This window comes from Lolium perenne, chromosome 5 (genome assembly GCF_019359855.2).
Source record: "Lolium perenne isolate Kyuss_39 chromosome 5, Kyuss_2.0, whole genome shotgun sequence".
NCBI classification, from domain to species: Eukaryota; Viridiplantae; Streptophyta; class Magnoliopsida; order Poales; family Poaceae; genus Lolium; species Lolium perenne.
This window is the reverse complement of record NC_067248.2, coordinates 4,993,407-5,007,691: the sequence shown is the minus strand read 5'-3', so window position 1 is coordinate 5,007,691 and position 14,285 is coordinate 4,993,407. Positions and strand designations below refer to the sequence as shown.

Here is a 14,285-nt window from a genome sequence, read left to right as displayed (position 1 = left end):
CCCCGAGATGGGATTGGCGGCGACGGCATCACAGTATGTTTTCTCGTATCGTGGCTCTCGGTACTAGGGTTTTCGCGACGGAGAGAATATATAGGCGAAGGGGCAGAGTCGGGGGACGCTCGAGGGGCCCACCCCATAGGGCGGCGCGGCCAGGGGTGGGGCCGCGCCCCCCTAGGGTGTGGCCGCCTCGTCGCCCCTCTTCGTCTCCTCTTCGGACTTCTGGAAGGCTCCGTGGAAAATAAGACCGTGGGCTTTTGTTTCGTCCAATTCCGAGAATATTTCCTGTGTAGGATTTCTGAAACCAAAAACAGCAGAAAATAGGAACTGGCGCTTCGGCATCTTGTTAATAGGTTAGTGCCGGAAAATGCATCAAAATGATATAAAGTGTATATAAAACATGTGAGTATTGTCGTAAAACTAGCATGGAACATAAGAAATTATAGATACGTTTGAGACGTATCAAGCATCCCCAAGCTTAGTTCCTACTCGCCCTCGAGTAGGTAAACGATAACAAGGATAATTTCTGAAGTGACATGCTACTATCATAATCTTGATCAATTCTATTGTAAAGCATATGAGATGAATGAAGTGATTCAAAGCAATGGTAAAGATAATGACTAAACAACTGAATCATATAGCAAAGACTTTTTATGAATAGTACTTTCAAGACAAGCATCAATAAGTCTTGCATAAGAGTTAACTCATAAAGCAATAAATTCTTAATAGAAGGTTTTGAAACAACACAAAGGAAGATATAAGTTTCAGAAGTTGCTTTCAACTTTAACACGTATATCTCATGGATAATTGTCAACACAAAGTAATATGATGAGTGCAAATAAGCAAGTATGTAGGAATCAATGCACACAGTTGACACAAGTGTTTGTTTCTAAGATGGAAAGAAGTAGGTAAACTGACTCAACATAAAGTAAAAGAAAGGCCCTTCGCAGAGGGAAGCAGGGATTACTCATGTGCTAGAGCTTTTATTTTGAAAACATGGAAACAATTTTGTCAACGGTAGTAATAATTCATATGTGTTATGCATAAAACATCCTATAAGTTGCAAGCCTCATGCATCGAATACCAATAGTGCTCGCACCTTGTCCTAATTAGCTCGGATTTCCATGGATTATCATTGCATTACATATGTTTCAACCAAGTGTCACAAATGGGTACCTCTATATCACCTGTATAAAGGTCCAAGGAGATAGATCGCATTTGATTTCTCGTTTTTGATAAATCTCAACTTGAGGACATCCATACCGGGACAACATAGAAAACAGATAATGGACTCCTCTTTAATGCTTAAGCATTCAACAACAGATAATATTCTCATAAGAGATTGAGGATTAGTGTCCAAGCTGAAACTTCCACCATGATACATGGCTTTGGTTAGCGGCCCAATGTTCTTCTCTAGCAATATGCATACTCAAACCATTCAACTCATGGTAAATCACCCTTACTTCAGACAAGACGAACATGCATAGCAACTCACATGATATTCAACAAAAGAACAGTTGATGGCGTCCCCAGAAACATGGTTACCGCTCAACAAGCAACTTATAAGAAATAAGATACATAAGCGACATATTCTTTACCACAATAGTTTTTAAGCTACTTTCCCATGAGCTATATATTGCAAAGACAAGGAATGAAATTTTTAAAGGTAGCACGCAAGCAATTTACTTGGAATGGCAGAGAAATACCACATAGTAGGTAGTTATGGTGGACACAAATGGCATAAGTTTTGGCTCAAGGTTTTGGATGCACGAGAAGCATTCCCTCTCAGTACAAGGCTTGGGCTAGCAAGGTTGTTTGAAGCAAACACAAGTATGAACCGGTACAGCAAAACTTACATAAGAACATATTGCAAGCATTATAAGACTCTACACTGTCTTCCTTGTTGTTCAAACACCTTTACCAGAAAATATCTAGACATTAGAGAGACCAATCATGCAAACCAAATTTCAACAAGCTCTACAGTAATTCTCCACTAATAGGTTCAAACTACATGATGCAAGAGCTTAAACATGATCTATTTGAGAGCTCAAAACAATTGCCAAGTATCAAATTATTCAAGATAATATACCAATTACGACATGAAGCATTTTCTGTTTCCAACCAAATAGCAATAAACGAAGCGGTTTTCAACCTTCGTCATGAACATTAAAAGTAAAGCTAAGAACACCAGTGTTCATATGAAACAGCGGAGCGTGTCTTTTTCCCACACAAGGAATGCTAGGATCCGAATTTATTCAAACAAAAACAAAAATAAAAGCGTACAGACGCTCCAAGTAAAGCACATAAGATGTGACGGAATAAAAATATAGTTTCACTAGAGGTGACCTGATAAGTTGTCGATGAAGAAGGGGATGCCTTGGGCATCCCCAAGCTTAGATGCTTGAGTCTTCTTGAAATATGCAGGGATGAACCACGGGGGCATCCCCAAGCTTAGACTTTTCACTCTTCTTGATCGTATTATATCATCCTCCTCTCTTGATCCTTGAAAACTTCCTCCACACCAAACTCAAAACAATCTCATTAGAGGGTTAGTGCATAATCAAAAATTCACATGTTCAGAGAGAACACAATCATTCCCAACACTTCTGGACATTACCCAAGGCTACTGAAAGTCAATGGAGCAAAGAAATCCACTCAACACAGTAAAAGAGGCAATGTGAAATAAAAGGCAGAATCTGTCAAAACAGAACAGTCCGTAAAGACGAATTTTTTCGAGGCACTTAACATGCTCAGATAAAGAAGCTCAAATTGAATGAAAGTTGCGTACATATCTGTGGATTACTCATGAATTTTTACAGAATTTTTAGATTCTCCTACAGAGAGAACAGCTCAAATTCGTGACAGCTAAAAATCTGTTTCTGCGCAGAAATCCAAATCTAGTATCAACTCTCTATCAAAGACTTTACTTGGCACAACAATGCAATAAAGTAAAGATACAAAGGTATTTCTACAGTAGTAACAAGCACCTTGACTCAAATATAAAACAAAAATTGCAGAAGTAAAATAATGGGTTGTCTCCCATAAGCGCTTTTCTTTAACGCCTTTCAGCTAGGCGCAGAAAGTGTAAATCAAGTAACATCAAGAGAAGAAGCATCAACATCATAATTTGTTCTAATAATAGAATCAAAAGGCAACTTCATTCTCTTTCTAGGGAAGTGTTCCATACCTTTCTTAAGAGGGAATTGATATTTAATATTTCCTTCTTTCATATCAATAATAGCACCAACAGTTCGAAGAAAGGGTCTTCCCAAAATTATAGGACAAGATGCATTGCATTCAATATCCAAGACAACAAAATCAACGGGGACAAGGTTATTGTTAACCGTAATGTGAACATTATCAATCCTCCCCAAAGGTTTCTTTATAGAATTATCAGCAAGATTAACATCCAAATAACAATATTTCAATGGTGGCAAGTCAAGCATATCATAAAGTTTCTTAGGCATAACAGAAATACTTGCACCAAGATCACATAAAGCATTACAATCAAAATCATTGACCTTCATTTTAATGATGGGCTCCCAACCATCTTCTAACTTCCTAGGAATAGAAGTTTCATGTTTTAATTTCTCTTCTCCAGCTTTAATGAGAGCATTTGTAATATGTTTTGTAAAGGCCAAGTTTATAGCACTAGCATTAGGACTTCTAGCAAGTTTTTGCAAGAACTTAATAACTTCAGAGATATGACAATTATCAAAATCAAAACCATTATGATCTAAAGCAATGGGATCATTGTCCCCAATACTCTGAAAAATTTCAGCACTTTTATCACAAACAGTTTCAGCAATTTCAGGCAATTTTGCATGCTTTGTATTAGAAGTAGAAACATTGCCAACACCAATTATTTTACCATTGATAGTAGGAGGTTTAGCAACATGTGAAGCATCAACATTACTAGTGGTAGTAATAGTCCAAACTTTAGCTACATTATTCTCTTCAACAAGTTTTTCTTCTCTTTCCCACCTAGCATGCAATTCAGCCATCATTCTAATATTGTCATTAATTCGAACTTGTATAGCGTTTGCTGTAGCAAATGACTTAATATCTTTAGTTTCATTAGGCATAAATTTCAGTTTTAAAAGATCAACATCAGCAGCAAGACTATCAACCTTAGAAGTAAGAACATCAATTTTACCAAGCTTTTCCTCAACAGATTTGTTAAAAGCAGTTTGTGTACTAATAAATTCTTTAAGCATGACTTCAAGACCAGAGGGTACACTCCTATTATTGTTGTAAGAATTACCATAAGAATTACCATAACTACTACCATTATTAGAAGGATATGGCCTATAGTTGTTACCAAAATTATTCCTATAAGCATTGTTGTTGAAATTATTACTTTTAATGAAGTTCACATCAACATGCTCTTCTTGAGCAACCAATGAAGCTAAAGGAACATTATTAGGATCAACATTAGATCTACCATTAACAAGCATAGACATAATAACATCAATCTTATCACTCAAGGAGGAGGTTTCTTCAACAGAATTTACCTTCTTACCTTGTGGAGTCCTTTCAGTGTGCCATTCAGAGTAGTTGATCATCATATCATCAAGAAGTTTTGTTGCGGCACCCAAAGTGATGGACATAAAAGTACCTCCAGCAGCTGAATCCAATAGGTTCCTTGAAGAAAAATTCAATCCTGCATAAAAGGTTTGGATGATCATCCAAGTAGTCAGTCCATGGGTAGGGCAATTCTTTACCAAAGATTTCATTCTTTCCCATGCTTGGGCAACATGTTCATTATCCAATTGCTTAAAATTCATAATGCTACTTCTCAAAGATATAATTTTAGCAGGAGGATAATATCTACCAATGAAAGCATCTTTACATTTAGTCCATAAATCAATACTATTCTTAGGCAAAGATAGCAACCAATCTTTAGCTCTTCCTCTTAAGGAGAAAGGAAACAATTTTAGTTTTATAATATCCCCATCTACATCCTTATACTTTTGTATTTCACAAGGTTCAACAAAATTATTAAGATGGGCAGCAGCATCATCAGTACTAACACCAGAAAATTGCTCTCTCATAACAAGATTTAGTAAAGCAGGTTTAATTTCATAAAACTGCTGTAGTAGCAGGTGGAGCAATAGGAGTGCATATAAAATCATTATTTTTGGTGCTAGTGAAATCACACAACTTAGTGTTCCCAGGAGTATTCATTTTAACAGTAATAAAAATAAGTAAAGCAAACTGAATTAAATAAAGTAAATGCAAGTAACTAATTTTTTTGTGTTTTTGATATAAAGAAAGCAAACAAGACAGAAAATAAAATAAAGTAAAGCAAGACAATAAACAAAGTAAAGAGATTGGATGTGAGAGACTCCCCTTGCAGCGTGTCTTGATCTCCCCGGCAACGGCGCCAGAAAAAGAGTTGGCAGTTGCCGCGGGAGTTGGCAATCTCTTTGGTGTAACTTTTCTTCAGATTCCCCGGCAACGGCGCCAGAAAAAGAGTTGCTTGTGACGGTAAAGCACACGTCCGTTGGGAACCCCAAGAGGAAGGTGTGATGCGTACAGCAGCAAGTTTTTCCTCAGTAAGAAACCAAGGTTATCGAACCAGTAGAAGATGAAGGCCACGTGAAGGTTGTTGGTGAAGGAGTGTAGTGCGGCGCAACACCAGGGATTCCGGCGCCAACGTGGAACCTGCACAACACAATCAAGATACTTTGCCCCAACTTAACAGTGAGGTTGTCAATCTCACCGGCTTGCTGTAAACAAAGGATTAAACGTATGGTGTGAAGAATGATGTTTGCTTGCAAAGAATAACAGAGAACAATGATTGCAGTAGGTTGTATTTCAGATGTAAAAGAATGGACCGGGGTCCACAGTTCACTAGTGGTATCTCTCCAATAAGATAAATAGCATGTTGGGTGAACAAATTACAGTTGGGCAATTGACAAATAGAGAGGGCATAACAATGCACATACATATCATGATGACTAATATGAGATTTACTTAGGGCATTACGACAAAGAACATAGACCGCTATCCAGCATGCATCTATGCCTAAAAAGTCCACCTTCGGGTTAGCATCCGCACCCCTTCCAGTATTGAGTTGCAAACAACAGACAATTGCATTAAGTACTGTGCATAATGTAAACAATACAAATATCCTTAGACAAAGCATTGATGTTTTATCCCTAGTGGCAACAGCACATCCACAACCTTAGAACTTTCTGTCACACGCCCTGCATTCAATGGAGGCATGAACCCACTATCTAGCATAAATACCCCCTCTTGGAGTTACAAGTATCAACTTGGCCAGAGCCTCTACTAGCAACGGAGAGCATGCAAGATCATAAACAACACATATATGATAGATCGATAATCAACTTGACATAGTATTCCATATTCATCGGATCCCAACAAACACAACATGTAGCATTACAATAAGATGATCTTGATCATGATAGGCAGCTCACAAGATCTAAACATGATAGCACAGGAGGAGAAGACAACCATCTAGCTACTGCTATGGACCCATAGCCCAAGGATGAACTACTCACGCATCAGTCCGGAGGTGGGCATGGTGGTGTAGAGCCCTCCGGTGATGATTCCCCTCTCCGGCAGGGTGCCGGAGGCGATCTCCTGAATCCCCCGAGATGGGATTGGCGGCGACGGCGTCACAATATGTTTTCTCGTATCGTGGCTCTCGGTACTAGGGTTTTCGCGATGGAGAGAATATATAGGCGAAGGGGCAGAGTCGGGGGACGCTCGAGGGGCCCACCCCATAGGGCGACGTGGCCAGGGGTGGGGCCGCGCCCCCCTAGGGTGTGGCCGCCTCGTCGCCCCTCTTCGTCTCCTCTTCGGACTTCTGGAAGGCTCCGTGGAAAATAAGACCGTGGGCTTTTGTTTCGTCCAATTCCGAGAATATTTCCTGTGTAGGATTTCTGAAACCAAAAACAGCAGAAAACAGGAACTGGCGCTTCGGCATCTTGTTAATAGGTTAGTGCCAGAAAATGCATCAAAATGATATAAAGTGTATATAAAACATGTGAGTATTGTCATAAAACTAGCATGGAACATAAGAAATTATAGATACGTTTGAGACGTATCACCTGTTACTTGATAAACAGGTCACCTTCCACTGCGCTTGATAAAAAAATACTATTGAGGTATGGTCTGGTTCACCTGCCTGATTATTCATAGTTGAGATTTTGATTGCACTGCTTATGCACATGTTGATAATGGAAAGTTAGAGCCTAGTGAATTTAAGTGTGTGTTCCTTGGTTATTGTTGTGGGTATACTTCATGGGTATGCCAACGACAATGTCCAGATCCGGCAAACTCGGGTGGCCCACAGACGGTGTTGGTGGCATACGGCCCACCGGGCGGCCCAGTTGCTGTTGATTGAAGATGGAAGATGTCCAGCCCAGGAACAAGGAGCTGGATCCAGCTCGACCTGTGCCAGGAGTCGGATCCGGCAAGGCCCATGAAGGAAGCCGGATCCAATACGACAAGTTAGGTATAGGTGGATCCTTGACGTGCACGGCAATGTAATATTCCGTAGTTAGGCAACTTGTATTTCGGGTAGCACTCTCCGTAGAAACCCTATATCCGTGCGCCTATATAAGCCGGATCCTGGGAGCCCTAGAGGCGCAACCACAACTCATTGTAGCAACGTGAAAGCGCCCACATACTTCCAGACAAGTAGCAGTAGGCCCTGCCTCTGTGAAGCGTGTTCCGAAGCTGGGTAAATCGCGTACTCCTATCCCGATGGCTCTCCGTCCTTTGGCCCCATCTTCTTCCCCCTTCCGTGAGGATACCTCCTCCGGGGTATTGTCGAGTAGGCAACGACAGTTATCCTTCAAGAGTTAAGGCATTTGAGTTATGTAATCCCGAAACTAAAAGGATCTTGATGAGCAGGAATGTTGATTTTAATGAGATTATTATGTATCATGATTGTTCATCTATATATGTTTCTGATGCTTTTGATCTTTTTGATGTTTCAGATGATGAGCAATAGAAGATCAGCGTGCAGGTGGAGAATGTGTGAAATAACACGGATGGCGCCTAGAGGGGGGAGGATAGGCAGTTTAAAACTTTTACGATTATGGCTTAACAAATGCGGACTAAAACTAGCGTTTAATTTTTTATGCATAAAACCTATATAACTAGGGTTCACCTATGTGCACCAGCAACTTATGCTAATCAAGACAGGCAACTATGTTATAACAAGATATATATAACTTCAATCACGAAGGCTATCACAAAGTAAAGTGCATAAATAAAGAGCTCCAGTATAGGAAGAACCGAGGTGACGCGGAGACGATGATATATCCCGAAGTTCACACTCTTGCAAGTGCTACTCTCTGTTGGAGCGATGTGGAGGCCAAAGTACTCCGAACGCCACGAAGGCCTCACCGTATTCTCCCCGAGCCTTCCCACCAAAAGGGAAGTCCTCGATCCACTATGAAACCTTGAGGGTGGTCATTGAATCCGCACAATGCTTGGGCAATCTCCACAATCAACTTAATTGGAGGCTCCCAAGAAATTCGCCACAAAGGCCTCACAAATCTTGAGGAATCTCCATAACTTAATTGGAGGACCCAAGAACACCACTAAGACCACTAAGCCGTCTAGGGTTCTAAGAACCCAAGAGTAACAACCTTCTCACTTTCACTTCGACGAATCACCGTGGACAACTCAAACCGATGCACCAAATGTAATGGCAAGAACACCAACAAGATGCTCAAGTCATTCTCTCTCAAATTCCAACAAAGCTACAAAAGCTATTTGGGGAACAAGAGAGGAAGAACAAATAGGATGAGGAACACCAAATTTATCTTTCAAGAACTAGATCTAGGGATCCCTCACAAATAGGGAAATTTTATTGGTAGTATTGTAGATCTAGGTCTCATCTCTCTATTCCTCAAATATGAGCAAGAATCGTGGAGAGATTAGAGGAAGAGAGCTCTCAAATGTCAACAATGGTGGAGAGCAAGTTGGGGAAGAAGAAGTGGTAAGAGAGAGAGAGGAAAAAAGACTTAAGTAGGGGCTACCAAATTTCTGCCCGTTGGGCTGTTAAATCTGGCATGGGCCGGTAGTACCGGCTGTTGTACGGAGATTGCCTCACCGCGTTGGCTGCCTGCGCCCCCGCCCACTCGATGGTTTGGCCTTTTCGCGCATGCGGGCGCGCGCGAGTGGGCGGGTGCATGCGCGCGGCCAGGCGATCGAGTGGGCGGGCGTGCGCGCGGCTGGCCTGGTACTGCCGCGGGAGGCGGCCTGGCAGTGTTGTGCAAGGAAACCGGTAGTGCCGGCCTGGGCAGAGTGGAAGTGCTGCCCAGCAAGGGCGGTAGTGCCGACCTGCAAACATGGTGCCACTTCCCCTAATTTTACTTTTAAACCAAATAGAAGGCAAACTTCAAACCTCAATATCTAGAGTTTGGGAAATCCGATCAAGACGAAACCAATTTTGTTGAAAAGAGGAAAACAAGAGTTACCCCAAAAAAACGCAATACGAGAAACCAAGAAACACAAGTGAAACCTCTCAATATGAGAAACCGAGAAATACTCCAATATCGAAAACGCAATAAGTAATTCATGCCAAATCCGTTTTCGATGACCATGATCTTGCCATGGAAATAACCACAACCTCTAAATCAATACATGGATAAGATCCAAATAAGAACCAAGAAAAATGATGTAAGTATGCAAAGGTTTGATCTCCAATATGATCACTCAGTCGAGAGCCCTCTTGATATATAGTACAACCACTATCCTATAAACCGGTCTCCCAACTAAACCACGAGACCGGTAAGAAAGAAAACCTAGAGCAAACATTAATCTTGCGCATTCCACTTGAGCTCGATCATGAAGATCTTGACCACAACAAGTTGGAACTCCTTTGTTGATTGTGCTTGCTTGATGAACTCTTGCGGATTGCTCCCCCATAATTTACTATGGGAGAGCTTCTTCTTCGACGCATCTTCACATATCCATGATCACCATATGGATGGCAAGCTTCAAGCATATGATATCTTCGAGTTGGCTCATCTTGAACTTGCACCTCATTTTTTCTTTCTTCATTATGTTGATGTCTTGAAGATACTCATGAGAGCTCACTTAATCTTCTTCTTCAAGACATACTTGTCACTTGATCTTCGTCAATTTCTTCTTATTGCAACCTTGAAGCCAACATATGGTTCAAGCATTGCTTATGGACAACTCCTACAAATATAACTCAATGCAAATATTAGTCCATAGGGATTGTCATTAATTACCAAAATCAGACATGGGGCTCGATGCACTTTCAACGTGGAGGAAAAAAAATGGAGTTGCTGATAATTAAAATATTGATGTTGAACATTCACCACATATTTTGCAGCAAAAAATAATACGATGGCATTTCAGGGGAGGAGCGGTGGCGTTTTTCTCCTTGGCAGGGACTAGGAGGTAGGAGGCGGCTGATGCTACAACCAGCTGAATAGAAGACTTTTCCATAGAAAAAAGAGACTAGCTTGTTTTTTCTGTTGTTGCTGGTTACCGTGAAGGCTAATTGTGTACTCTCTGTGTTAGGGATTAAAATGCCAATGAGCTTTTTAAATTGTTAGACATTATAAGGCCTCTCTTATTATTGTCCTCTCTCCCCTAATGCATGTTCTCACTTTTGCCTCTCTTCTGTGATTCTGTCATGTATGTGAAACTATTGGTGCATGCACCAATTAATGAGGTAAGTTATGAAGTTTATTGGTACTAGCGAATTGGCCCTTGGAGGTTATAATCCCTAACGGAGGGAGTAGAATATAATGTATTGTGGAACAAAAGTTTGGACCTAAAATATAATGTACTACTCACAAAATGGTCCTCAGACATATTATGTTTACACTGATTTCTTCCGCATACATATAACGTGTACCAAGATCAAAATTCTGCACCTACAACTTAATGTATTATGGAATGAAGGGAGTATTAATTGCTCAAGGTCAATGCTAGCTGTCCTCAGATTTCCGTCCACATTGCACGTTCTCCCCGAGTATGCATTTTTTATTGCACACAAATATAAGTATTGGGTAATGGCACACCTAGGGTGTCTAAATGTTTGGAGGACACGGCGAGAGATTTTTCTCTCAACATGGGTGGAAGCGTAATCTGCAGATTGGATCTTCACCACCCTACACACTCATACTGATTTTGAGTTGATCAAGTGTAGTGCACCTTTTAAATTTTATCTTTTGTATTACTGAACGTTGGATGTTTGTGCGACTGTGTATATCTTAGTTATGCAGAGGCCATATGTAATGCTTAAATATTTTAAGTAATATAAAGATCCTTTTATCAAAAAAGTTTGGCATTGAACTAAAGATGGCATCGAGAAACCAAACAACCGAAGATAATTACGGGGAGTTATCATTTGGAAGTCTCACACCCAACTAGACACAACCTACGACGTGGACTACCTCTCCATATATCCAGGCAAGAAGATGGGAAAGACGTGTGGATTAGTTAATTTTATCATTAGAGCTTATTTGGATTAGTTAATTTATTTATTATCATTAGAGCCTGTCATTGTCTAGCGTGTTGCAGCGTGAGAGAGTCTGGCATTTGTATAAAATTCACCGGATGGAAAATGCACATGGACAGACAACGAAGTTGGAATTAATAAATTAAATTAAATATGTTATCTAACGCTATACTCAGGTTACTTAATCTCGCTATCATGAAGTGATCGCTTGGAAGTCCACCCACCTAGACAAAGCTCACCTCGTCGGCTGCCCGATCGACCCACAGAGAGAACATCCAGGCGCACGGCAAGACATGGAGGAGGCTCCCGTGACCGCAGCCAAGCTGGGCGCTCTGTTGGTGCACAGTGAGTACAAGCTTGGGCGCCGGACTCGGAAGGACGTGGAGTTCATCCACTCCAAGTTCAAGTCCATGCACTCTCTCCTCTGGGCGATATGGGAGAGGGAGGATCGTGATGCGGCATCCAAGGAGTTGAGGATGGAAGCCTGGGATCTCGCCGACGACATGGACGACGCCGTCGACGACTTCGTCCTCACTCTACAGAGGCACATCACCAAGCGTCGCATCCAGCCCAAGACCAAGGAAAGGCCCTTCCTGGATCTCAAGAAGAGAGCCGATGATGTGTGGAAGCGGTGCCGCTGCCAGTGGAAGAAGGAGACTACTCCGGGAATCATCCCCAGCTTATTTTCAGGGAAGAAAGCCATCGCCTCCAAACCTCGAGCTCATCCCTTTGTCCGCAAGGATGTGGCAGAGCTCGTGTGTATGGAAGAACCGAGGGATGAGCTCGTTCAACACCTGGTAGGAAAGGAGGCGAGCCTGCAGCTCAAAATGGCATCAATTGTTGGAATGGCAGGGATGGGGAAAACCACTCTTGCACGCCTTGTGTATGAGGCGATTGGAAATAAGTTCCAGGTCCGGGCTTTTGTGTCAGTCAATCCTGGTGGTAGCATGAAGGAGGTTCTCGCAAGTATTCTTGAACAAGTTGGAGCTGACAGTACAGCACCATTTGCTGGCTCCCAAGCTGCTACCGAAGTAGAACATCTCATCCATATCATATCGAATTGCCTCAAGGACCAAAGGTAAGCAAACTTATAGCTTCAACTCTATTTTTTAAAACTGTGGATTGTTGTGAGGGTAAGAGTTTCGAATTTATATTTAAGAAAATGTAATATAAAAATTAATTCTGTCAAACTTTGTGGATTATGGCAAAACAAAAAGTTGAAACTTTTATGAAACTGGCCGTGAAACTATAGAAAATTCAGAAAAAAATATCTCGGGGCCATCTTCTTTTGTTCAAATTTTGAATCCACATAAAGATCTGAACTATAGGCTCATCATTCAACACCGACAGTAGTAACTATTTTCCTTTGTTGCACATTTTAGGTTCTATAACCAGACACAACTTTTAAAAAAGGCCTTTGCACAATTGGACATAGATTTTTTTTTTACCTGGACTACGGCGGGCTTGCGTCGGCCTGAACAATATATTAACCTCTCCCAAATGGAGCAAACAAAGAAGTGTTACAACAGTTTTAGAGGGGGGAAGCAGAGGAGGTGGGGGAGTTTCAGGGGGGTGGGGGATCATAGCTATTACACCTAAAATTAGGAGCAGAGGGTGGGACAACGATATGCCCAAAGTCTAACATCCTCAATACAACGTCTGGAGGCTAGGGGGAGCTCTTCCGCAATCCCATTGAAGGCGAGAGCATTCCTCCTTCTCCAAATGCATGGTCCAAGCAATGACGGTGTTGACCATGGTTTCCTCATAAGTATGGTTATGCGCGAGCCAGATATCAGCAAAGCACCGAGAGTGGCAGCGCTTCTCCAAACCCCGGTGGCAAGATCATCAGTTTGCAGATGCCTGAAAGAGTTGGCATAGAAACATTTGTTTGAAAGATTTTTGTTAGTGAGGCGGCTATCTCTAAAATCTGGGGTATCATTTAGTTCCACAGAACTCAGCTTGGAGGTAAGAACAAGAAGCTCAGCCACAACAACAATCGAAAGACGCGGTCCGAGGGCAACAGAGAGACCATGGTGGAGGATAAAAGAAACATTGACCTAGGGGCTAGAGGAATGGGAAAACAGGCAGGGGAAGCGAGTGTGTAGGGGGGTGACCCCATGCCAAAGGTCGAACCAGAAAGAAGTGGAGGCGCCATTCCCAACAACAACCTTGGAGGCTAAGCGAAAGGCATCAAGCCCAGCGATAATATCTTTCCAGACGGGGGTATCGACGTAGTGACTGTCGCCTAGGTACCGGGTGTCTATTAGACCTGTCATGCTTTATAGAGTAGAATACTGGCCCATAAAACTCAACACATCTAACAAATACTCCCTTTATCCCACAACAAGTATACTTCCAAAAAAGTTGGAGAAGAGTGAAACTTTTTAAATTTGACCGTATTTAAAAATCATCAATATTTATACGACCAAATTAGTATCACTAGATTCATCATGAACTATCTTCTCATCACATACCTATTTAATATCATAAATATTGGTGTATTTTTGTGTAAACTCGGTCAAACCTCAAAATGGTCTGACTCTCCAACTTTCTTGGAAGTCCACTTATTATGAGACGGAGGGAGTAAGCGATACGTAAAGAAAGTAGGGGTGGTACAATTGACGAGAAACTTGTCCTATACAAACTACGGTGGTTTGGCCATGTCCAACCAAGGCCACCAGAAGTACTGGTTAATAGTGGGATCCTAAAAGACATCAATAATGCAAAGAAGAGTACGAGGAGGCGGCAGTTAAAAGTGACCTAAAAGACCAAAATGTAACCAGAGATTTGGTGTTTGATA

At 41.5% G+C, this 14,285-nt stretch overlaps 1 protein-coding gene across 1 annotated transcript; it reads left to right on the top strand.

Moving 5' to 3' along the window:
- The first annotated feature begins 11,778 nt into the window (after positions 1 to 11,778).
- On the top strand, positions 11,779 to 12,567 carry LOC127326378 (disease resistance protein PIK6-NP-like). The gene has a single exon (XM_051353248.2). The coding sequence runs from the start codon at positions 11,779 to 11,781 to the stop codon at positions 12,565 to 12,567; it is 789 nt and encodes a 262-aa protein (XP_051209208.2).
- The last annotated feature ends 1,718 nt before the right edge of the window (positions 12,568 to 14,285 follow it).

Bases quoted from the DNA above. Each gene is read 5' to 3' on its own strand.
- LOC127326378 (XM_051353248.2), top strand. From the start codon at position 11,779: ATGGAGGAGGCTCCCGTGACCGCAGCCAAGCTGGGCGCTCTGTTGGTG.